The 25,384-nt window shown below is 42.5% G+C and overlaps 1 protein-coding gene across 3 annotated transcripts in view; it reads right to left on the bottom strand.

The window, feature by feature from the left end:
* Positions 1–1,726: 1,726 nt before the first annotated feature.
* Positions 1,727–25,384, bottom strand: part of BIN1 (bridging integrator 1) — a 139,074-nt gene continuing 115,416 nt past the window's right edge. The window contains exons 11-18 of one of the 3 annotated variants that reach the window (XM_066632130.1): positions 22,775–22,903; positions 17,420–17,530; positions 15,916–15,939; positions 10,214–10,333; positions 6,525–6,623; positions 5,286–5,396; positions 4,017–4,118; positions 1,727–2,052 (exon numbers count right to left, since the gene is read on the bottom strand). In XM_066632130.1, the coding sequence (XP_066488227.1) occupies positions 1,945–2,052; positions 4,017–4,118; positions 5,286–5,396; positions 6,525–6,623; positions 10,214–10,333; positions 15,916–15,939; positions 17,420–17,530; positions 22,775–22,903 (804 nt within the window). In that variant the 3' untranslated portion in view covers positions 1,727–1,944. The remainder of the gene's footprint in view (positions 2,053–4,016; positions 4,119–5,285; positions 5,397–6,524; positions 6,624–10,213; positions 10,334–15,915; positions 15,940–17,419; positions 17,531–22,774; positions 22,904–25,384) is intronic. The other 2 variants (XM_066632112.1, XM_066632121.1) reach the window with 2 other exon arrangements.

Genomic DNA, 25,384 nt, shown 5'->3' with positions numbered 1-25,384 from the left:
CTTTCTGGGGAAAAGCGGCACGCTGCTTTCTTTGTACACGTGCAAGCCACTCTTAGTTACGTCTCAATGCCAGGAAGCTTACAATGGCGACGCCCAGGATTTGCCCACTTCCAAAATGGCACTGCCTAGGTCTTTTGCCATCTTCCAAGATGGCTGCCACCAGCTTTTTGCAACCCACCAGAAATTGGATTGCGACCCACCAAGTGGGTCCCAACCCACAGTTTGAGAACCACTGTTCTAGGGTGCACATTCTGCTCATATCAGGTCAGTTAGGCTTTATTGTTGCCCTGCATAAGGGTACCCTAGAATATAACCAGCTACATGTAGCAACCTGTGCTATTGTGAGCAACCTGTCTGCCGGGAAAGCTGGCCCTCTGTTACTGATCTTCACACTGAGAAATCCCTGATAATCTTCTGAGTAATCCCAGGATTCCCTGAAAAACAGTTTGAAACCCATGGTCTTAAAGGAATACCAATCCAGAGTGACATTTTTCACTGCAGTGATGCAAAAGGGACAACTTTCAATGTCAATCAACTGTCGTTTTTGAATAAGGTACTAATACAATTCCTTTCTCTCCCTTTGATCCTTTCAGCCATTTACAGCGGCAAAAAAGCATGTAGGATGTAGTAAGTAGGACTGCTGACCCAGCAAGTTTTTCCACAAATAGCAACACCAAGAGCAGAGCCAGGAGACTGAATGGGAAGGTGTTCCTGTTACACAGGGAACAGCCACCACTTCCTGACTGCTGTTGCGCAGGACAGAGAAAAGAAGAATGGAGGGGGATGCACTAGGATCAATTCACCTATACCGCTTCCTAGTATCTCTTTCACAGCAATGCTACACTGGTGCAACCTTATGGACTTGAAGTTTGGCACCAACTTCTTATCAACTAGCCAATATCCCAGCAGAATGGTTTTCCCTATAGCTACATCAGTACAAGTCACCGTGAACTGTTGCAGCTGCTCAGAACCTACAAGCATGTTCACATGGAAGGGATGAAACTGATGAATAAGGTTCCACTTGCAAGGTACCAAAGTAGAAATTAGAAGCTGTTTTTCTTTTTCCCATGCTACTGCTCCGCAAATGTCTTTTCATCTTTAAGGCGCAACAGAATTCAGAGCTAGTTCCTCCCCACTCCAAGTTCATCTTAGCATAACAGTGAAAGACCCTTTTTAAAAAAAATCTAATAAAGGCATGTTTTCTGCTTTTAGTGTTTTGAAAGGACAAAACAAGCCAATTCCAATGTACCGTCTCAGACCACATGTTTCAAGCTGTTACAGAACAGGTCGAGCTTCCTCATTTTTCTTTCAGATACGCACTCACAGGTAACGTCATTTGCGTTTCAACTGTATAAAAATCACTGGGTTTTTTTTGATACATTTGCCAAAGGAAGAACACAAACGCACGCACGCACACACATATATAATCATAATTTGTGAACACTGTACACTAATTTTTCTTTCAATAGCATGACAGGCATCGGGCTTATGGCAGCAGGTTTTGAATAGTCGCAGGGGCTGAAATCCAGGGAACGCCACATAAGCAACCTCAGTCACAAGACAGGTTGACTGTACCTTTTCAACAAGGGAAACTTGAGTGTGTAGCTTCAGAACAATGGGACCGTTCATGGCGTACACCTTAATTCCACTTCACACAAGACTGCTCAGCCATTTTGGTGACAACCTCCTGAACACCAACAAAGCTCAAATCAAAAGGAAAAAAGGATGTTTTCAACCTGTCTTTATTACCTATATATTTGATAACAACACTTTGAATTCAATGTACTTCTAAAACCTTGTTTTCTGTGAAGAACCCAACCTTTACGCTTTTGTTCCTTTAACATTTTGTTGTTGTTTTTTAATAGATTTTTTTTTCCAGGAAGGGGGAAAAAAAGCTTCTTGTTTTTCTTGATGGAGAGTAGCCCACCTAGTAGCCTCAAGACCTCACTGCACCCGCTCTGTAAAATTCTCTGGGAAAACTCCTCGGCATTGGTCAAGTTCTTTGTGCTGGAGCCAATCAGCCTCTTTCACACCCATGAGCCATCCTTCATCCTGCCAGAGAGAAAAAGAGGGCAAGAGTTTGTATCTAGTGTGACTGGCAGATGGAAAGGCAGCAAAGGGCACAATCCTAACCAACTTTCCAGCATTGGCATAGCTGTGCCAGTGGGGCATCTGCTGCATCCTGCCATTGGGGGCAATCACAAAGGCCTCCTCAAGGTAAGTCGATGTTTGTTCCCTTAACTTAGAGTTGTATTGCCCTTACCTCGGTGCTGGAAAATTGGTTAGGATTGCACCCAAAGTCTGTAGGGTATCCAAAGCTGCAATTCATAGACCATAGTAGGCTTCAGTCAAACTGACGGTTTGTGTTTGCTGTGTGACATCATCATAACACAGCTAGGTCATATAGATACAACATACCAACATAAATGCACACATGCATATAAAGCTTATGATTCACAATTCAGTTTCAAATGTTTTACTGAAAGTCTACTGAAAGCAAAGGGCTGCTCAATCTAAACCTACACTGGAACAGGCAGGCCAACTGGTCTGAGCTGTATCCAGTGCAAGGTTGAAGGTGGCAACTCAGTGTTGGGGGATATTTTTCCCCTTACTCTGAGCATTGCCCCAGCCACTGCAATGGGGCTACTTGGACCTGTACTAGCTAAATCACTGGTGCAGATCAGAACAGACTGGTGTTAGGCCGGGTTGCTTAGGTGGGAGGTCAGGATCTGGCTTAAGTGCCGGAAACTGGTCCCACTCCCTCCCAGATCTGGCTCACCCACTATTCCTCTTGCCCTCTCCTCACCATGGAACACCCCCAAAACACGCTCCTCCACCCTCCCAAACCCCCGAGCTAGAGACCCACTGGCAGCACGAACTTACCTTTGCCAGGGCTTGCTCTGGCATGGAGAGGCTAGTGCATGTCCTTGAGCCATCCTCCCCAACTCCTACGGTGGCACAAACATGCTTTACAGCACATTTGTGACACCTGGAAGCCGTCACTAAGGACATGTGCGGCTTAAGCGTAATTTAGGATTTCACTCTAAATTATTCCCCAATCCTTGCTTGCATTTTAAAAGAACTCCCTACAGTTCTTACTAACAAAAATGTCCTTTATTCAACAGGTGGTTGGCTCCCACATATGGATTCAACCCCGATTCTCACAAGTGTATTTTTCAGTGGTGTTGATTTGCCAGTTCAGACCCTATCATCACTATGTGGACATTTGAGAGCTGTAGAGAAGACAAGACATCCATCCATCACCAGCCAGAACTACTTTTGCATTTAGACCCATGATTGTTTGCCATCACATGGAAGAGTGACAAAATGCATTTAGAACAAAAGTGCAGTCTAATTTAATGTGCAGAGATACATTTTAACAATGGTGGTATCCTCTAAGAAGAGATGCAACTTCAGCTTGCTCACACTGAGAAGAGAGTTTGCCGTAGGAAAAAATGCTATTAGGATTTTCTCTAGACAAAGGAACACAATGCCATCTACTGGGTTTGTATGTGTTTATTTAAATATTTTAAAATAAGGAGGAGGAGGTAACTGGGGAATACCGTTCAGTTACCTCCTATTCATGTATGTGAAAGAATGGGCATAGTTCTAAGAGGGGAACCTCAAGCTTCCTGTAGGAGGTGAGGCAAAACTAATAAGAAGAAAGCTAAGAGGAAGCTGGATCTAACAGAATTTGGAAGTAGTAAAAAAATTGGGAAAGATACTGTTGGCATCTCTTCTCTTCTGAAGGACCAAAGAATACCAGTTCAGACCCTGTAATTTTCTTCTGACCTAAGGCCAGTTAATGCTACAGGGAAAGCATGGCTTTCTCAAGCATTCCAACAAATTACGACTTACTAATGTGCTACATTTGTATTCCCCAAGGAGCTCATATGGAGTTATTTTATCTTCACAGGTGCCAGCAGACTGGGCTAAGGTCACCATAAAGCTTCACAGGGATCTATAAAGCTACTCTGGATATGAAAAGCCCCCTAGATCTCATATCCTTCCCGTACCTGTTCTTCAGGGTTGTCAAATGGAATTACCAGGACAACATCCCCAGCCTTCAACTGTAGCTCATCAGTGTCAGTGGCTGCATAGTCATGCATTGCTTGTACCTGTAAAAGAACACAAGGACTTCAGTTGGGTGGGGTTAAGGGAGATACTGGCAGACTTTGCCCTATCTCATATATAGGTGCTTCTCCATCTTTATAGAGCTGCAGTCCTGCTAAATACCAAGCCATTCCATCTCTCCCTACCTTGGAACCAGATATTTGAACCAGAGATGCTCTATAATAGGATGATCGCCTTTGAGTGATATAAAAGAGGAGGGATAGGTAGTGTTTTATTTTGGTTCTTTACCTAGGTTAAATAGAAGACTAGCCTAGAGTGCAAAAATTAAGAAAGACCTCATTATAGTATTGCAAAGCAGACTTGCTATTTAAATAATTTTTATATCCCCTGTTAACACTCTGATATCCTTTTAAGAAAATGTAATCAAAAGAAGACCTTCCATCCATTACATGGGGAAACTAACAGTGCCCAACCCAGCAGAGCTGAGTACCAAGGTGATGCATCCAAGTTACTTCTTGCAGTCAGAAAAAAACAATACTAGATGACATATATCATAATGATGTATGATCATGTGAAGGAGTACTTTACAATTCTTATCTTCTCCATAAAGCAGAGGACTTTTTCTGGGTAGTCCCAGATGAGGGCTCAGAGAGTGACAACCTTGAGTGAGATATGCTGCTATTTAAGTTTTTTTTTTTTTTTTTGGGGGGGGGGGGCAGGAATCTTCTTTTTTTTTACTCAACCATTTTAAGATCCTTCCCCCATGGATATATTTAGTGTGAATTTAGGCTGGCTATCTCTTAACAGTCATTTTCTTCTAACAGATTTTGTCTTGTAAACAAAGCTTGTGACCACTCTGAGTGCATATGAATGTAGAAAAGAGGGGTAAAATTATCTAAAATACAGTTAGGCTGATAGATGAACTAATTTGTCAGAAGCCACTGTTACAGCATACAGAGATTGGGTTCCCACATCTATACCTAATCCCCCCCCCCTTTTTACTGCACTACATGAAGTTACACAGAAGGGAACTTGTCCTGAACCTGCTCAGATGAGCTTGCCCCAATTTGTTGATAGCAAATACCACTGCTTGCTCTTTCAGCTATCATTTTACTGGTAGCAAGCTCAAATTCATTTCTCATGGAATGCACTGTTGGATACAAGCCTGGCTCATAAAAATGTTCAGATGCACACTCGCCGTACACACTTACCTTAAACAGGAAGCCGGGTGGCATGTCAGCCCTCTCAGATGGGGCTGCACCCTCAACCGTACCATTGACTGTGGCTGAAAAAGTCTCCACAACTACAGCAGGCAGAGAGCTCTAGGGAGTACAAAGGAAGGAGACAAAGGACCAAGGTTTTTTAAAAAAGGAACATTTGAAAAAGGAGCCCCTGCTGAAGGAAAGAAACAAAACAAGGATCTACTGAGAATCTGACTCTGTTATTTTTAAGAATCCCAGCCAGACATGGGTCCTTGACTCAAAAATTAGTTAGGTGCCAGTGTTTTCCTTTGCCCCTGCCATGGAGGTCATGGCTCATGGCCCAGGGTAACCACGGAAGTGAGGATAACCATTCATGACAAGATGGGGATAAAAGGGAAAAACAGAAAGTGGCAAATATTAGAGGGAAATTAGGGTGTTTTAAAGATTAGTGGAGCAGATGTCAGGATTTGCCACAAGGGATTGAACAAGTAGAGGTGCACAAAGGCAGGCAGAAGCTCTTCTTTGTGACCCATTTCGTCCTGTCCCAACTCCACCCCCCCCCCCAATCTAACACTGGTATTTGAATTCTTCTTTCACTCCTCTAAATTTCCATGTCCTCGGCATCATTCTAATTCACAGCAACTAACAGCTCATGAAGTGACCTTCGTCATGCGAGAAATAAAATTGTTGCCTCTGGCCAGATTTCTTAGCAAAACCAAACATGGTAAGAAAATGGAAGCCAGTCAGGAAGTGAAGTGGGGGAAAAGGTCCTGTCAGCTTCAGTTGTGTGTGTTTTGTCAAGAAAAAAGCCCAGCCTTCATACCTTGCGTGGAGAAATCTGTCAGAGCAAGCATGGCTCTTGCCTTCTGTCTCTGGGCCACATGAAAAGCTGAGGTGATTAACAGGGGTTGGAGGGATCAGTGCAGATAGCCTTTCTAATTCATTCTACAGCTGCTGCTGCATACTGCTGCATACAGTTGTTTGTGACAAGGGAGAAGTTCTTTTGTGGAAGGTGATGCATGGACAATAATTAAGGGACTTGAACAGTCCCCACAGAAGAGTCACAAGCAAGGCTGCCTTCTTCACCAGGGATTCTAAGATTCACATGGCATTACTTGAAGAGCAGAGACTAATACAGTCCAGCTTAAACTGAGTTACATCTGACAGCATAGTGTGCCCCTTTTTGGTTGGTGCCAGACTTAGGGGAGGACAGGACCCTCCCTCCCCATCCCTTGCCTGTGTTCTTACTGAGGCAGATCCTGAGTCAGTTTCGGTTTTAGCTGCTCCAGCTCCAGCTGCTGCTTCTTTGCCGGCTGCCTCAGCACCAGCAGGAGTAGCTTCTGTGGACTGTAACACAAAAGCCAGTTAAACTCCGGGAACCCCAATGGGCCACAGAGATCATATGTCTGTTAGACAGACCTGCCCTGTTTTCAGGGCTTGTCCAAGCTATTGAATTTATTGCAGGCATTGCTGAGCAGGGTCTAGTTAACCACTCAGCTGAAATGCAACATCTACACTGCAACCTTTTGGGTATCAGTGCCAAGCAATCTCAGTGCCTATTTTGGCACAGTTCACATTGCATCGATTTGCTGAACAGCCAATGCCAGAGAGAAAGTAAAACTAGAAGTTCATTAAATTAGTCCTTCATTATATCCTCATGGTTGCCATGCATGGATCAACCTCATCGGTTTTGAAGCACTTGCATGTATAACACTTAAAGACTGCCCACCTTTGATCCACTCTCTATCAATGCAGAAAAGAAGCAGAGTAATGCAAATATTCTAACCAATGAAGATTTGAATTCACATCACAAGCTACTTAAAACAAGAGCTGCTTGGAAACTTCATCTATGAAACCCACTCCTAGCATTCACCCCTACTTTTTCCACTTCTGGCCCTGCATAAAAAAATCAGAGGGCCCAGAAGACACCAGTTTTCTACAATACTGTAGGTGAATGAGCACTGTTACCATCTCCTTTACCATTGAGTAAATCTGCAGTATCTGTACAATTGTACTGTACATTTCCCTGTCAGTGATGTATTCCAAACATGGGTAACTAACACATGAAACTCCTGCCAGTAGGATTAAGGAAGAAAACAAAGCTATAAACATCTAGTCTCACATTATTAAACTTAAACTTGCTTACAACAGAACCTCTTTTGGATATGAGATAATCGAATGATGAGCAAGTATGCAGTTCACTGCTCTAGCCTCTGCAGCAATAAAGAATTAAGATGGTTCAAGACCTACTGATCAATCATACCACTGAAGCCTGAGCTGATTCATAACTGCATCACAGATGAGTCCCAGAGCTAATGGAGAAAGTTACAAATAGAGAAAGAAAAAGAGTTCACCTCTCCCCAGAAAAAATATCTATGCTACCAAAGAGTGCCATTATCTGGTCACTGAGAGGGGAAGACTCATGTATTCTCTTATCTATTCTACAGGGGTCACTTCTCAAGCAATGTAAGGCCTACAGAAGATTTACACAAGCAGAAACTGATTATGGCACTGACTGAAACAGAGGAGGCCAGCACTGGGCTAGCTACACCGGAACTCTACTGCTCAGAGTTCGTATGGACCGCCGGGAAGCGGAGATGTAGGTGGGACGCAGGGGAGGTGGGGTGGGGGCGTTCCGGGACTGGGGTAGGAGACGGTAGGGCAGGGAAGGAGGCATGCTGGGGGGAGGGAGCAGGGCGGGAGGGAGGCAGGATCCTGAACCTCTGTGTCAGGCCACCCGCCCAATAGCCCAATTCTACGCCAACATTTGGGTCATCCTAGACTCGAGTAGCCTCATTGTAGGACTACTTGCCTTACCCAGCAATTAAAAGAGAGAGAGAGAGAGAGAGAGAGAGAGAGAGAGAGAGAGAGAGAGAGAGAGAGAGAGAGAGAGAGAGTATACAATGCAAGTAAATGAGCCTGCTGCCAAAGGAAAAGCTTGGAGTCTCAGAAGACATTCCAAAACTTCTTAAAAAACTGCTATTAATCACATTAACTATATAGCCCAGTTAAAAAAAAGTGTTTATATTTTAATAGCTATATATAACAGTATAAATATATGAGTCAATGTGGAAACTCCAGGAACTGAATCTTTATTCCTTAGTTTTATCCTTCCTACTATCCAGATGATTACAGTCCCCATTTGTCTACACTCATATTTCCCTGGGTCTCAGGAGCCTATTTGCCCTCCTCATCTTCCACTCTAACCCCACATGGCTGCTCGAATGGAAGTAATTTGTGTACATGCACACATGTAACCTGACTTTCAATACGTATATTTCTAGGAAAGCTCCCAAGTTGGGACGCTATGAGGAAGTTACATAATTTCTCCAATCACTGAATTTGGTTTTTCTTATCATTGACTTCAAAATCCAGTGATTTATTTAGCGGAACAGCACTTTATACTTTCAAATCATGTTATTGTAGCATGGAATACAGGAACTTGATTGAATTCCAGGTATTCTATAAAACTTCATTTTATAGACGTATTAGAACAGAGAACATAAAATAGACGAATACACAGAGAGAGCTTTAGGGGGAAGTGAGATGTCATCAGCTTAATATAGCAAAGTCATTGTAGGAACTAGGCTAGCAGCTCCTTTTAAAGCAAGCATAAGAGAGAGATGTTTAAATATTGCCGTATGAAGCTATTATGTTGAAACGCACTGAAACATGCACTGTTCAATTAAACTATTCCCTGCATCTATTTGCTTGTGGCCTGGATGGAGGGTACCATTCTCTTTTGAGTGACAGCAGGTTAACGACAGAACAACAGTGCAGTAAGTTACTTTTCATGTATCTGAGTCGGGCTCACAAGCTGGTTCCTTCAAACATCCTTGTTGCTTTTCTTGTTTAGGGGTACAAAAGAGAGTTGCTCCAGATGCTTATTTGGCAGGCTGGTATGTCCTCCAGCCATCATATTTTGCTTTTCTTTCCCATGTATTAGAGCTTTCTAAGTTTTGGATTCTGGCATCAGGAAAAAGTAATGAGGACCAATTGCTTACAAGCTATATGCTATCCAGTGAATATATACATATGTGGAGTCACACGGCACATTTGTCAGTAATGTAACCTAGCAAAAATATGATATATAAACATTGCTATAGAGGAGAACTGTAGCTAAATAAACAATAAATCTCTTATTAGTATACTCGTATTCAACAGTTTTGTGCCTCCTCTATAAAAAGGAGGGGCAAAGGCAACTGTATTTGATTTGTTCCCATTCTTCATGGACCTGGAGATGGCATGCATGTCAAGGGTGCAAGCACTGATCAGACCTAGATCTGCTTCATTTCCACAAGCTGGTTGTATCACATGTCCTCAGACCATGTACTCTGATACCCCAATGCACTTTTTGAAATGGGGAAAACTAAGCAACACAGGAAAGTATTAGGATACTCAATAAATTCTCCTGAGCTCCTATGGAATGGACCATAACACCCCTTATTGTATCTCTTCTACTTTACTTCAATTGGTAAAATCACTCTAAAACAAATTATAGCAGGATAGTAGAAGGCAAATGGTACTATCGGTAATTTTAATATTGAGACAGCTAGTTTCACCATAGAAAGTAGAGAAGTAGACAGTACAGCAACAATATACAGCCACCATCAATCCTTGCAACCTTGGGAGGGAGACAACAGAAAACTAATGATCAAAGACTGCTAGATGTTCCAGGCCCAGCGATGAATAATTATGGAGGCCTCACCAGCTTTTTTCCAGGGAAATAGTACAGGCATCCTCTTGTCCAAAGATGGGAGCTAAGCTCTAATTCCACTGGAAAAGAAGGCTAGAGGGGACAGGTGATAATAGATTTCGGCCTGGCCAGCACATTCCATATACCAGCAATTGAGAAAGCCCTGTGTCCAGAGCACAATAGCCACATAGGGTTGGTAGGATAATTCTAAACGTAACAAATTTCAAACACTTGCACTTACTTGGCTGATCTCAGTCTCTGTGGGCTGGTCGGGCCAGTCCACCGCAAACGCACTATTGCTAGTATTATCAGCAGGAAACTGATCCATAGATGGCATGCTGCTAGAGGGAGTCTTTTCAGGCTGATAAATGAAATTTCAGAGAGGGAGAGAAAACAGAGATGGGAGGTGATAGTGGTGGGCGTGGGAAGATACAGGAAGACACAAAAATGAGAAGAGTGCAGTGAAAAGTGAGACAGGAGACAATGAAACAGTTCCATGATGAATAGTTTTGCAGGACAAGTAAGAGTCAAAAGTTTTATTACTCCTTGATGGGTAGCGGGAGAAAAGGTTGCTACAACATTATTTGCATCCAGGTAGTCATTCTTTGACCTGGGATGTTCAACTTAGGATGCATTGCTGGGGTGAGAAATGGAACTTCACTGGTTTCAGACAGAATAAGTGATCCTGCCCTGGCTTAGCACCTCTATCCTGGTTTAGCCTAATCAAGGGAAAGCTTCTAGATATCTTCCCTGCACTGGTAAATAGCTATGCTTTCTGCAGCAGAGCTTTTACATACTGCCTAAACACAAAACGACCCACTGCCTTGGCAGCATTGCAAGCTACAGGAATTATGTTTGCTCACATCTAGGTTTTTCGTTCTAAAAGTATCATTATTAAAAGGAAATGAGGTTGACAAAATTGTGCTGTTGTGAGAGGTGGTAACTAGTATAACTTTGGAAATAACTACCAAATAGCTACTAAATTATATGAGCTGTGGTTTCCAGGCATGGACTATATACCAAAAGTGAACAAGGTTAAACTTGAAACTGCAACAGGATTTGAATTTGGCCTTTCAAGCTTACCTACTTATTTTGGGCTATACTATTTTATATGGGGTGAATATAGGGAGTTGGACTAGATAACCTATTAGGTTACTTCCAACTCTATGATTCTATTATTCTAAGCCACAATATCTTTGAATCTTTGGATAAGGTTCATCTTGGATTAAGTCAACCTCATTCATGTCAGACTCTCCATGAGATCAGGGTTCCGGAACACTCTGTATCATTGTTATTTGATCATCATGTATTTTTACAGATGACTAGATATATTAAATATTATATTTTATATTATAATTTTATTATAATTTTATAATATAATATAAATATATTAAATATATCCCTAAATATTATTTTTCCCCAAATATCCAGATCCTTGATGTCATCATTAACCAACTTATTATGTCAACTTCTCTCTCTCTAGGACAGTGATTTTCAACCACTGTGCCATGGCACACTGGTGTGCTGCAGATGATCTGCAGGTGTGCCGCAGGACTTGGGAGAGGGACATTTATTAGTAGGGCAATTGGGGGATTTGAGCCCCCTACCAGCAGCATGGTGTGCCTTGACAATGATCACACAACTGATGGTGTGCCTTGGCAATTTTAGCACCTTGTCAGTGTGCCCGGAGATGAAAAAGGTTGAAAATTGCTGCTCTAGGAGGAGGAGGCCACTCTGAGCCAACATGGAAGAATCACACGAAATGTCAAATTTTTCTGTTCACAGTGGATGCAAATGCACTTCCCATCACCACCACCCACACCACAATGTTTACTGAGCTCCCACTTGGAAGTATAAGTCTTTTGATACAGATGGAGTTTGTATTCTCATTCAGGTCTGCTAATAGTTGTCTGCAATGAGTTGCACATAACTAGATTTTGATTGAATCCAATATCTATTATTTCAATGCCAGGGATATTTTAAAAAGGCAAATTCTTCTTAACAAGAAATGGGTTAGAAACAGTTTTAAAGGTACTACCTAAAATTAAGCAAACTACAGTAACATCAATCTAACTTAACATCCTTTTGCTGAGAATGGCTCCACTTTCAACATCTGAAATTAATGATTCATTTGGCTAATAATGGTTTCAATTTTAATATTAGTGTTATACTATTACTATAACCTTAACCATATAAGCTAGTGTTCCATTCAGCATTTCACAAAGACCTAAATAAACAAGCAAAACAAAGTAGGACACTATAAAGGAGAGTAATAAATGTCAGAAGTTACACTGGATAAACAATTAGATATGAGACAGAAGTAAAACACTGGTTGCTTATATCATTATAAAACACCTACTGTATTGTATAGCACAATAGAAAAATATGAAATAAACCATCGGACCAAGATTAAAACTGGGACAATTGATGACATGTGTGAATAAATACTGGGCGCTGATCTCCACACTGCACTATTTTTCTGTAGTAGTTACACAAACACTTTCCAACTACTGCATGGTAATGCAGTGTATTGCAGGATATGAGGCAGACCAGTATCACAGTAGCTGAGACTGTGGTATTGGCCTGCCTCAGTTCACAGCAGTCCATGGCACTTTCTCATCTGATAGGGCTGCTGCAATCTGCACAGAGGACAGAAGGGTACTCTGATCTGCAACCTTTCCACTACAGGTGTGCATCACTTAATGACAGGAATATGTTCTTCTATCCATGTTGTTATGCAATTAGGTTGTTAAGCAAACACTCAGCCCAATCTAGTGCCTTTGTTATGTAAACAGACACTCTCTGCCAGATACTAGCTGGCTGGACAGGCTACTGGAGATAGATCGCCTCCTTGCACATGCCCGGTCTCGTTGATCTCGGAAGCTAAGCCAGGTCAGGCCTGGTTAGTACCTGGATGGGAGACCGCCTGGGAATACCTGGTGCTGTAGGCTTATACCATAGTCTTTCGAGACTGAAGGTTGCCAACCACTGATTGCATTAAGAGCCTCTTTGTTGTTTAAACAGACACTCTACTGCAAGCCATGGGAGACCTGTCTGCAGCAACAAATGTTCCAAGGTGGAACATTCCAGGGAGGCAATCACAGAGACGATCTCACCCCCATGATCAGCTTTTCTCACTACAGAAATTACTAATCCAGAGAGGAAGGGCTAAGCAAGCATGTCACCAGCACACTCCCAGGAAACCCAAGTGTGCCCATCACCACAGGGGGATAAACATCTTATAGGGCTTAAGAATTTACTTTTTAACCCTGTTTTGCTTCTGTATGTCACTAGAAAAAAGTGAATGAAAATATTAAAAATGGCCTCGAACTTAAATTTTGCACTCCCTTTAATATCTCAAAAAGGCACCCATAGTGGTTTTTATAATCTCCCAATATATTTAAATCACTGCTTCACTGACTGTTCAATTAATACGTGTTTTAAGTCAGTGGACAGTGTCACAGCCCAATCCTACCTAAATCCCAATGAGGCAATACAGCAGTGCTGGTGCAGCTTCTGCTATATCCCGTGGGGGATTTGGGGCAGCTAGAAATCTCCCCAGGGTAAGGGGACTGCCGTGGGGTAAACCACAGCAACTGCAGTGGGTCAGCTCAAACCTGTACCAGCAATATTGCTGGCACAAGTCCATGTTGATTCATGCAGGAGGATCAGGCCCGGGAAAGGGATTTGGATATGATATGCACCCCCTTCCAGGCCCAATCCGCCCACCCCTGCTCTCTGCATTGCCCCGTTCCACCCTACCTTGACTCAATTCAATCACTTCCTGTCCTCCCTCACTCTCTCCCTGCCCCTGTATTGGACACACCTGCTCTGATGGGCCTCCATTGGCATGTGCAGGAAGGCGCCTGCCTTCCTACCACCTTGCCAGAGCCTTGTGCTATCACAATCCGCTTTTATGGTTCTTGTGTGACAATGCAAATTGGCGGAATGCACATTCCACTGGTGCAGGCCCTCGGTTTCAGCACACTTTAAACTTGCTTCTGCATATGAAAAACCAACTGTTCAACTCGTAAAATGTGTTTAAGAAACTGAGTGAACTAAAGCCAGGGAGGAAGATTCCTATATATCTCAACCTATACCTAGTGATTAGGAATGAAGTGCAATTCCATGCATTGTGTGAAGACACAAACAGAAGTATCCATTTACTAAAATGTTGCAAGTGAGGAAGAGGAGGGGGCTAGAAAAAAAAATCATGAAGACAGTGCTAAGACAAACAGCAAAACTAGGTTGAGGAAGGCACATTTAGCTGCTTGAGACAAGGCCATTTTGAAGGAGGAACAGGGCAAAAGCAGACCCAATTCTCACAGGCACCTGAGATAAATAACCCAGATGTGTGCATGTAAAAGGTATGGATTATCATCCTGTGAAGACATAGAATTAATAAAGACCACAGAGAATTCACAAATACAATGTTAGTAGGCAACACAACAAGCAAAACACACATCTTAGCACACTCAAATGTTATGCAGAAAGCATGGCAGCTACACCAAAGAAGCTCAAGCTGCACAATATGGAGTAAGACCTGTCGTCCATTTAACTCAGCATTATCTACACCAAGTTTGTAGTGGTTCCATCACAGAGCTGTGACCCTATGTACACACAATTGGATGGACTCATTTAATGAGGAAAACATCTTGGCAGTCATGGTGGATAGCTCACTGAAAATATTGACCCACTATGCGGCAAGTGTGAAAAAAGCAATTTCCATGCCAAGAGTCATTAGAAAAGGGATTGAAAATAAAACTGCTAATATTACAGTGCCCTTATAAGAATCTATGGCCTGGTCACATCCTGAATACTGTGTACAGTTCTGGCTGCCACAGCTCAAAAAGGGTATTGAAGGGCTGGGAAAGGTACCAAAATGGCAAGCCAAAATGAACATGGGTATCTTAGTTACGAGGAACAGCTACAATATGTGCGGCTTTTAGTTTAGGGAAAAGTGTAATGAACAATATGACTAATGCTGATACATGATGTCTAAAGAGAGTTCTTCTGCTCACAACACTAAAACTACAGAAATTATTTGGTGGAAGGTTTAGGGCAGGCAAAAAAAAGTACTTCTTCACATAGTGTGGAATTATAGAATTCAACCACAAGCTGTGGTGTTGCCCACTAGCTTAGATGGCTTTAAAAGGGGATTAGACAAATGCATGGGTAACAAATCTATCAATAGCTACTATCCATGATGGCTGCATGCTATATCAGTATCAACTGAAAACTAGTTTTAGGAGTGCAAGGATGGAAGAGCAGTTTTTCTTCATCTCCTACTTGTAGGTTACCCAGAGGCAACTGGCGGGTCGCTGACGGAAATAAGATGCTTGACCAGATCAGCCTTTGGTCTGATCCAGCAGGCCTCTTATTCTTACAGATTTTTTGTAACTGATCCACCCCAGTTGAACGTCTGGGAACATAAAAGTAAAAGGATGCAAGTTTCCTTTGTCTAGCGGTAATGAAGAAAACTTCCATTTCTTTTTTTAGTAAACCACAGCAGTTTAAAAAAAATCTATACAAAGAATTGGCATATTGCATAAGAATTAAACTGAGTGACAGCTGAGAAATATGAACATAAGAACATAAGAACAGCCCCACTGGATCAGGCCATAGGCCCATCTAGTCCAGCTTCCTGTATCTCACAGCGGCCCACCAAATGTCCCAGGGAGCACACCAGATAACAAGATGGATGCTACACTGTGGCAGGAAAGGACATGCAGTCATAACATACAAATGTGAAGACAGAGGGTATGAAGGCTTCTACTCTTGTATCACCTTAGAGCACAATGCACAGAAGAAGGTAGGGTTGAAAGGTCAAGCAGGCATTACAAGGTTTACAGGACACTAACACAAAAAGACAGTACTTGCACCATGCCAAATGCCACATGGTAGAGTTTATTGCATTGAAAGTGATATTAATAGAAATCTTACCTCCCATAAATCCCAAGGCAAAGACTAAGCATAGTAAAGAGCAAGAGGAATACAAACATGTTAAGATTTTAGTATTTTAGCCAACATGCAAAGTATAAACAAATGTGCAAGTTTCCATAAAACTGATACTTAACATTTGTATACCACTTTCTGAGTGTGCAAAGTGCTTCACAAGTATTACAGCATTACCTCCAACAGTGCAGATGCACATTTCCAAAAGGCGCTGTGTGAGACAGCGCTATAGGAAACATAACTATGAGGCAGGAAACTGGCATTGATTTGGCCCAGCACTACACAGAATGACCAGCTTCCATTGGCTACAATAGCTGTCAGACGGGATGAAGAGTGCTGTAGCAAAACAGCACTAAAGGAAGTGGTGTTAGGAGAGGTATTACTATAACATGTTGCCCTCTTGTTGCAGCTGGAGAGTTAAGACTGAGAGGGGTGTTTTGCCCAAGGCTTCCTACTGAATGCATGGCAAAGGTAAGGTATGAAGGCAACAATTCTAAACACACTGATAGGCAGTAAAGCCCAATGAACACAGTGTGACTCGCTTCCAAGGAAACAAGCATAGGCTGGCACTGTAATGGACCTTAAGGTAGATTTGGTATGGGTTATTTTGAAGTTTTCATTTAAGTGTTGAGCTTCTTTAAAATATTAGTTTGCTGATAAATAGCTTAATAGAGTACCAGATAACCAGTTTTCATCTCATCAGGTAGCCATTTCTGCAACTTTTGTATAAAGAAGGGGAGGCAATTTTCTGTGCAGCTGGGCCACCTAAAAGAACCTGGACAAGTGGCATCTTGAGGACACCATGATAGCCCACCATGTAGTGATGGTTCCAGAGCACCTTGTGCAGAGCACATATTTAGGCACATCAGTTCTACGAAAATATCCTCCATTACAAAGTAGCACCAAAAAAATAATAATAATAAGGTGTCAAGGAAAGAAAAAAAAAAGTGACAGTCATTCTTGACAACATGGTGATACAAGAAAAATTCAGAGATTAATGTTTTGTTACTGTTGCCAGAAAAGGTCAAAAGGGAAGCATTTCAAAATTTGCCACATGCTTTCACAATTGAGAGTGGCATAATTTGATCATGTAGTGATGTACATAATTTTCATCATGTAGTGGCTTGGAAGTGACCAATACAAACCCCAACTCCCCTGCAAACTCCCTAAGTGGCCTTAAAAAGCCCACTCTTACCCTACCTCAACTCCTTTCCCATCTGCAACTTGAGGAGAATACTAAACCACTGTACATAATTGGATTGGATGTATATGAAACAGTCTTAAAGTGCTATAAAGTTAGGTGAAGCACTAAGTACAGTTTTCGGGTATGCAGATCTAGGAGATTCATTTGAAAATGTCTGTTGGTTTATTTTTAAGCCTCCAGGAGTCCCTCTGTTACTATGAACATACACATAGCACTTCCCAATAATGCTGAGAAGGTCCCTTTCACCTGGCATGTCATGGAATGAAATAATGGCAATGGTTAACCAACCTGGGCCACAGGTGTGGGCGACTTCCCTATAGTACTGTTATCTGGTTTAATGGGATCAAAATCCAGGTCCAACAGGCTGGCTCCCTCCTGGAAGGGCCCAGGGGCATCAAACTTGGCAGCATTAAGGAAGAAAAGCAGTACGAGCATTAGTCACATATAGGATGGTGTGGATATGAGGAAGTTGTCATCCAGGAGCTGAAGGTATAAAAGTGATGCATAAAAATCATATGGTACAATGAGTGGTCACACATGCCTACCTAACCACAGTGTATTTAACATCTTTTTACAAAAATGCAGCCATTGAAAACAAAGCGCCTGCATTTCACACAACATTTATCTAGTCTGAGCAATTGCCACGTCATAAGCCATCATATCTGCCATGCTACAGCCTCAAAGAATAAATACATAAGAGGTTCTCTCCCAGGCCAGTCATCTCCTACATTCCTAAACTAGGATCAGCTCATTCCTAAACATGGGGTAGAATTCACTTTCTCTTTCTACAGAAAAATTTGAGTCTGCAATATTCAGCAAAATTGTGGCATCTACGCTATTGATCTCAACACATGCAACCTGAAGGGGGCTGTGTATGTGTGTTTGTAAATATATATGAGTGCACTTCCATTTCTTTTAGCCTCTTCCATCTTTTAGCCTCACACTCATCTGTATTACTGTGGTCAGGAATAATGCTGAAAAGCTTAGATCTTGCCACTTCTATGTTGGTCCGTTCCAAGTTTAAACACTTGCAGTACCAAGATTCTATTTCCAATTGCAAGAACAATGCAACTTCCAGGGTACATCTTCCAACTCTCCCAGTCTAATCAAGAGACAAATCGAGGTCTGCTTCTCCTCCACCATCGCCCCGCTGGATTCAACATGTGCCTTTTCATCAAAGCTACACCAGTCAGGGAGGGGGTGTAATCTAGAGTCAGATACACTAGATATAACTTTGGTAGCAACAGTATGAAAGTTTATGGAAGCACCACAGTGACTTGGAAAAGCATCCCTGATTTATACGCCTTTTCTCCCAGCTTGTTCTTTCTGAAAGGCACTCCATCCAGAGGTTTCACCAAGGTTTTCCTATTCAAGCCGTACCTTGGCCCTAACATTTCATTACTCTTCTGGCCCAAATGTAACACTTCTGCACTAGACTAGGGCAAAACACTGAACAGATTCCTGAAGCATGATGACATCCCATGAAAATATAAAAATATGAACTGAGAAATACTAGACAACTGGTGCTTTCAAACCAAAGCCTTCAGTCTTTCAATACAAAAATCAGGCACACACTCTTTATTTCAAGAGATCTCATCCACAGTTACTCTCCATAAAATTATCTTTTCCTATAAACATCACATTTTAAACGCACTTTTCCTCATGTCTTTCATTTGCTTTCATGGAAAGAAGAATAATCTATCATTGGAGAGAGATCTATGCGTTACTATTCCCTTCACTCATAACCACAATTTACCACCTAAAGAATTCTTACATACATTTCTATTGGAAGAAGACTTCTAGGCATCATCCATGCTTGTCTAAAAAAAATTGAGATTAAACAGTATAGTCATGCTGGATTCTTACCTGTCCCCTGTACTGGGAGCCCCCTGCACAGGGTCCCAGGGTCCAAGAGTCCTCTTTTTAGTTAGTATTCCCTCCCCTCCTTCCAAATGATTAGCCCAGCAACAAACCGAAATAGGGAGTATGCAGGCCAATGGCCACTTATTTTTTTCCAGTGGTTTTGAAGTGGAACCAGACTCATATCTTTTGGAAACCCAGACTCCTTTAGAACGATGCTGCCCAATTCAGGCGTCCTGTGCTCTGAACTGGTTCCATGCTGAACGTTTCATTTACACAAATTTTTTTACACAGAAATTTACAATACGAAATATGGTGTCAGAGTTGTTGAAGCATGCTACAAGGTAAAGAATGGGTGTGGACAAGGATGGAAGGTTGCTCAGTGGCCCACGGCTTTCTGAGATAACAAAGTGCACATAGGATATACAGTCAGAATTCCTGCACTGTAGGCACCTCTTGGGTTCTCTTGTAAAAAAGGCTCTATTGCTTCCATTGCTTCCCTGTTACTGCAAATACTGTAGCTCTTGTATTATCTCTGTTGCTTTCCAGCTCTCAAAAATATTTCCTGGTATCTCTGCACTCTTGTCTAGGGCTGCCATGTCTTTTTCACAGGGTGGGGTGTGAACAGGAAGGCAACACTGCTTTGAAGGCGTTTAATTTACAGCCATAAAGTCTGCCTGTCACAAAGGTCCAAAAACAGACATGATGTAGGAGATCCACAATTATGATTTCCCGTGGGGAGGTATTAGTTAGCAACCCCACTCAGGACTCAATCCTATCCAATTTTCCAGGGCCGGTGCAGCAGTGCCAATGGGGCGTGCGCTGCATCCTGTGGTAGGGAGTCAGTCACAGACGCCTCCTCAAGGTATGGCACATTTGTTCCCTTTCCTTGGGGCTGCATTGCGACTGCACCGGTGCTGGAAGTTGGATAGAATTGGGCCCTCAGTTGCTTTGAAATCTCCCAGGTATTTTTTGTTGTTGTTGTTTAAAACTAATGAGCACCCCACACAACTACTTTAAAGATCATGAAAATGGTGCTCTAGAATGCAACCCCTTCCTGACTGAAACCAACCCTAAAATTATTAGATCTGTAGGAGAGGAAAATAACCATATTTTACAGCTGCTTCAGGTGATACTTTAGATCAGGAAAAGACAAAGGGTTAGACCTCCCACTTTCCTCATCTTCAATGCAGCTATGTGGGATGCTTCATCGGAGATCCTGATCACAGATCTCTGACATAATGCATTTGTTTGGTCCAAAGACCTAGTTCTTTCTGAGGTGAGCAACCCATACATGGGCTGTTCCACATTCAAACTGCAAATGATTCTCCATTCAAAAATATTCCCTGCACTCAAATAACGACTTACTATTATCTTTATCTTTGATGTGGTTTTCCAAGATGAGGGATTCCCCACCCCATAGACTTAAATTCCATTATGTGTACACCCACTAGCATTTGCGTATCTGTAATATTGTACCGTTCTGATGTAGATTAACCATCTCAGTGAAAACTAGTCCTCAGGCAGAGTTTATGTCAGAAAGTCTAAACACAAACCAGTGATGATTCTGTAGCAAAGAACTGCAAGAAGACTAGAAACCTGGGCATGCCTTCTTATAGGCCTAGTCAGGATAAAGGCATGCCCTGGTATCCATGGGGGATAGGTTCCTCCTCCCCCCCCATGGAAACCGGAAACCACAGTTATGGGGCACACCTGTCTCCATGCTCTCCCCTGCACCCATTAGTCTGATTGTTAGACTTACCCAAGGTGAAAATTCTTCCTTAAACCAGGTCACTATATGCTTAGAATTTCATAGTGACCTTCAGGCTGCCTCCCAGCAGTCTGGTTGCTTGAAAATAGCTAGATCAATCTCAGCAGGAAGTGGTTAACTTCTGCTTCTAAGCTTATGGCAATCTGGTTTAAGGAAGAATTTTCACCTGGTATAAGTCTGACAATCGTACTGATCGGTACACAGGGTGTGGGGGCCATATCCACAGGGGGCCATATCTGTTTCTGCCTCTTCTCTTCAGTCACCAGCTAAGGAACAAGTACATTTGTGAATTTCTTTATCTAACAAAACAGGGCTCCGCCATATTTTTTTTCCTCTGCTGGTGCTGGCTCATGTCTCTATGGGCCAAGCTGGATGAGAAGCCATGCTTGATGCTCATTTGTCTATGTTGATTTATTTCAGTATAGTCAAATTTGAAACTGCTGTGTGACTAGCACTAATTAAGGTCTATAGATTCAAAAAACCAATTTTAAAAAAACAGCTGTAACTCTTCCTTGGTGCCCACCCACAATAGGCAATCCTAATCTTTAGGTCTTTACAAACGCTCCACATGACTCTGTTAGGCTGTCCCACAACCCTTATAACCTGTGGCCTAAACTTGCCTTTTCTCCCAACTCCAGGCCCCTGGTGCAACGTTTCAGCCGTCGAACAGGAGGAAGAGGCAAAAGCCGCAGGCCACCGTGCTGAGGTAGGGAAGGAAGAGCGGAGTCAGGCAATAGAACTGTTAGAGGTGTCACTCAATGCCTTTTATGAATAATGAAATGTTTTACAAATCATAAATCACAATTATGATGATGATGGTATGAATTGTAGGAATGTAGCCAGAAAACTGGTCAGTTGTCTTTCCCCCAGGGATAAGAATTAAGTCAGCCCTGAGAAAAGTCAGTGTTTTGGATTCCAGTCAATTGCCCAGTTACTTCCCCAGGCAATATGATACAATAGAATATTTTGTTTTCTTTAATTTCTTATTAAACTGCACAAGGCTAGCTTGAAAAATCATGGGATCCTGAAAAGCTGGTGGGTGCTAGTTACTTTTCAAAAACACTTTAAGTGCAGACCACAGGATCAGGAATGACCTATCTGGAGATTGTCACTCAAAAGGGTGATAAAAGATCTAAAATCACCACCACCAACAAAAATAACCATTTATCTTGCAGATTTATTACCCACAAGAGTAAGCCGTCCTTTCCCAGTCTTGGGGAAAGGGCTAGTGTTATAAATCAGTAGGAATTGTTAAAACCACACAGGTGGTTCAGAGAGCTACTGCAAGTGCCTTCAAGACATAGCCCCAAACAAAAAAGGGGCCCACACCTCCACCCATTACTGCTGTGAGATACAGGAAGCTGGACTAGATGGGCCTATGGCCTGATCCAGTGGGGCTGTTCTTATGTTCTTATGAAGGAAGTAATGAATGAGTCAGACAATCCATTCTGGTGCCGGATTACTGGGTCACACTCGCATGGTTCTCCCCTCACTTTCTGAGGAAGATAAAACATGTGAGCAAGACTTCCAGAGGAAAGGGCATTAGCATAAATACCCCAACTTATGCATCACTTCTCTCAAGTGCCTATGGTGACAGAACCACTTTGTGCAAGGAATGTTTAGGTATATGAACAGGATACAGGTTATGTTCCATAACCATAACTCTCTTAACTGGGGGAGAAACGGGTTTCATCTCCATGCCAATTGGTTGCTTTAATGGAGACAAGAAGTAGTATGACCAGATTGTAGTACTATAGCCAGATTGTGGTAGGAAGCTCTCTGCCTCCCTCTTCATTCTACCTCAGTCACAGATGGATTCCAGCCCAACAATGTGGGGTTAAAATTCACTGCCCCTTTTACCTACTTCAAATCCAGCTGACTCCTTATATTCACATCCCCCATCACTGAACAGTTTTCATGGCTTGACACCTCTAATAAGGAAGGGACAAACAATGAAGGTGAAGAGGATAAAGGAAACGGTAAGAAAGGGCAGGGGAGAAGGAGAAGCTAACCTGTGAGGGGGTTGTCACACTGATCTCTGGGACAAAATTGTCATCAAACAGGTTGATGATGTTCTCCTGCTTCATCTCCTTGGACGGAGTGAGTTTTGGAGGTGGCGGCACGGGAGGGCCTTTCCTCAACTGCATGCAAGCGAGCACATGGCGACGGCACAGACAGCAACACCCAAAAAACCAGAGACAGGAACCAGGTTAGCAAAAACTAAAAAAATTAAAAAAAAAAAACACACACAAGTTGAGGACCTAGAAGGAGGTCAAAAACAAACACACAAGCATGGGAGGAGGAAGGGGAACAATTGCACACTTCCAAAAGAAGGCTTCGCATCATTAGTTACACTTCAGTCGTGGGTAGGTCTCCCTTCTGCAGAGGAGAAGCGTAACACAATTAATATGCATAGAATATGTCATGCATACGTAATTAGAGGCTATGCAACCTTCTGGAGAACAAGGAGGGAACGTACGTACTACAGTAGAAAGTGCTGAGGAGCCACAGAAGGCAGCAGAGCTACTCCTGCTAGCAGTATCTATTTGCATGTAGAGAAAGGAGATACCCAAGCTGGCTTGGCCTATTCCTACAAAAGGGATGTTCCCAACAATCCCAAGCCTAGTCGTGATACGTGAAACTGGGTCAGCTTCACCATGTGCAATGGGCTTCTGCAGCCTAAGCAACGCTGGGACAAGAACAAACAGAAATTGGGTTCACCAGTTTTGAGGGTCACAGTATTCCTGTGTTACACAAATAAAAATTTTGCTGATCTGGGCATCCCAATTCTCCTACCACACACTGAAAATCTGGTTTTCATTTAACATCATATGACAAGTGAAGGGTGGGGGTGGGGAAATCATACTGACCACTTCAGAAACGTCTGTTTCTCCTCTTTTCTTATAATAATAATAATAATAATAATAATAATAATAATAATAATAATAAAAAAAACTTTATTTATATCCCGCCCTTCTCCCTAACGGGACCCAGGGCGGCTAACAACATATTAAAAAAACAATAGATTTTAAAAACATTAATACAAGCAGATAAAAACATTTAAAAACACACTACAGGGCCATAAAAACAGTAGTCAGATTAAAAGAGTAAAAGAGCAGATCACCGAGGAATCAAGCCTGTAAAACTAAAAGATGTATAAAAAAGTTAAGAAGGCCAGAAATCAGAAGGCTTGTTTAAACAACAGTGTTTTCAGGCCTCGCCGAAAGCTCTCAAGAGAGGGAGCCATTCTCAAGTCAAGGGGAAGGGAGTTCCATAATGTTGGTGCCACTACCGAGAAGGCCCTATTTCTTGCAGCCGCCCCCCGGACCTCCTTGGGTGGCGGCACTTGCAAAAAGGCCTTCTCTGATGACCTGAGATGGCGAGCCGGATTGTACGGGAGTAGGCGGTCTCTAAGATATCCTGGCCCAGAGCAGTATAGGGCTTTAAAGGTCAAAACCAGCACCTTGAATTGGGCCCGGAAACGAATGGGCAGCCAATGTAGCCCCCGGAGAAGCGGGCTGACAGAGTCAAACCGCCTGGCTCCGGTGACCGCACAGGCCGCCGCATTCTGTACTAATTGTAGTTTCCGAACCATCTTCAGGGGCAGCCCCACATAGAGCGCGTTACAGTAATCTAACCTCGATGTCACCGTGGCATGGATCACCGTGGCCAGGTCTGCACGATCCAAGTACGGTCGCAGCTGGAGCACCAGCCGAAGCTGAGCAAAGGCCCCCCTAGCCACAGCCGCCACCTGGGAATCCAGGAGCAGCTGCGAGTCCAGGAGGACCCCCAAGCTGCGAACCTGCTCCTTCAGATCTTCTAAGATCTTCACAATATGCCTCCAACTGAACGCATCCAGGAATTTTAAAATTAGGTGGGTGAATCTTGTTTTTAGGTATTCAGAGTAGCTAGTGGATTTTCAATGGTACTACAATGCTGGACCAGTCCAAATATATTTCCCAGTCAATATACATACAAAACACTAAGCATCTCAATACTTCACCCTGCCTAGGAAAACAGGCCAAGTTTCCCAAAGCATTTAAAGGTCCTGAGTAAAGACAAGCTAATACACTGGGGATGTCAAAGAAATGTCAGAGAATGACTCCAGGTGAACACTAAGGGCTAAATCCTACCTGATTTTCCAGCACCAGTGCAGCCATGCCAATGGGGCATGCGCTGCATCCTGTGGTGGGTGGGCAGTCGTGGAGGCCTTCTCCAGGTAAGGGAACATTTGTTCCCTTTCCTCAAGACTGCACTGTGGCTACACCAGCACTGGAAAGTTGGAAAGGACAGGAACCTAATTTGCTAAAACTTTCTGTAAACATATCAAGCTGATTAAAAATCTCTTTGACTACAATCCTTTACATAGCACATAAAATGGCATTGCTATTTTCCATGTATATTAATAGTTAAAATAGTTTTCTAGTTAAAATACCTTTCCTAAAAACCCTTCCTCCTCAAGCAAATGCAAATGCAATTTCTTAAGCAAAATTTAATATCCTATTAATGGTGTGGTAAAAGCACTACTGCTGTTAAACGTGCCAGCACTACTGGCAAAAAAAAAAAAAAAAAATCAGCATTTTCACTTATTTAAAATAGTTGTGTCTCACTATTCAACTGAC

The sequence above is a fragment of the Tiliqua scincoides genome, chromosome 1, assembly GCF_035046505.1.
Source record: "Tiliqua scincoides isolate rTilSci1 chromosome 1, rTilSci1.hap2, whole genome shotgun sequence".
Lineage (NCBI taxonomy): Eukaryota > Metazoa > Chordata > Lepidosauria > Squamata > Scincidae > Tiliqua > Tiliqua scincoides.
Note: the sequence above shows the minus strand (reverse complement) of the source record. Positions and strands in the feature narration are given on the sequence as shown.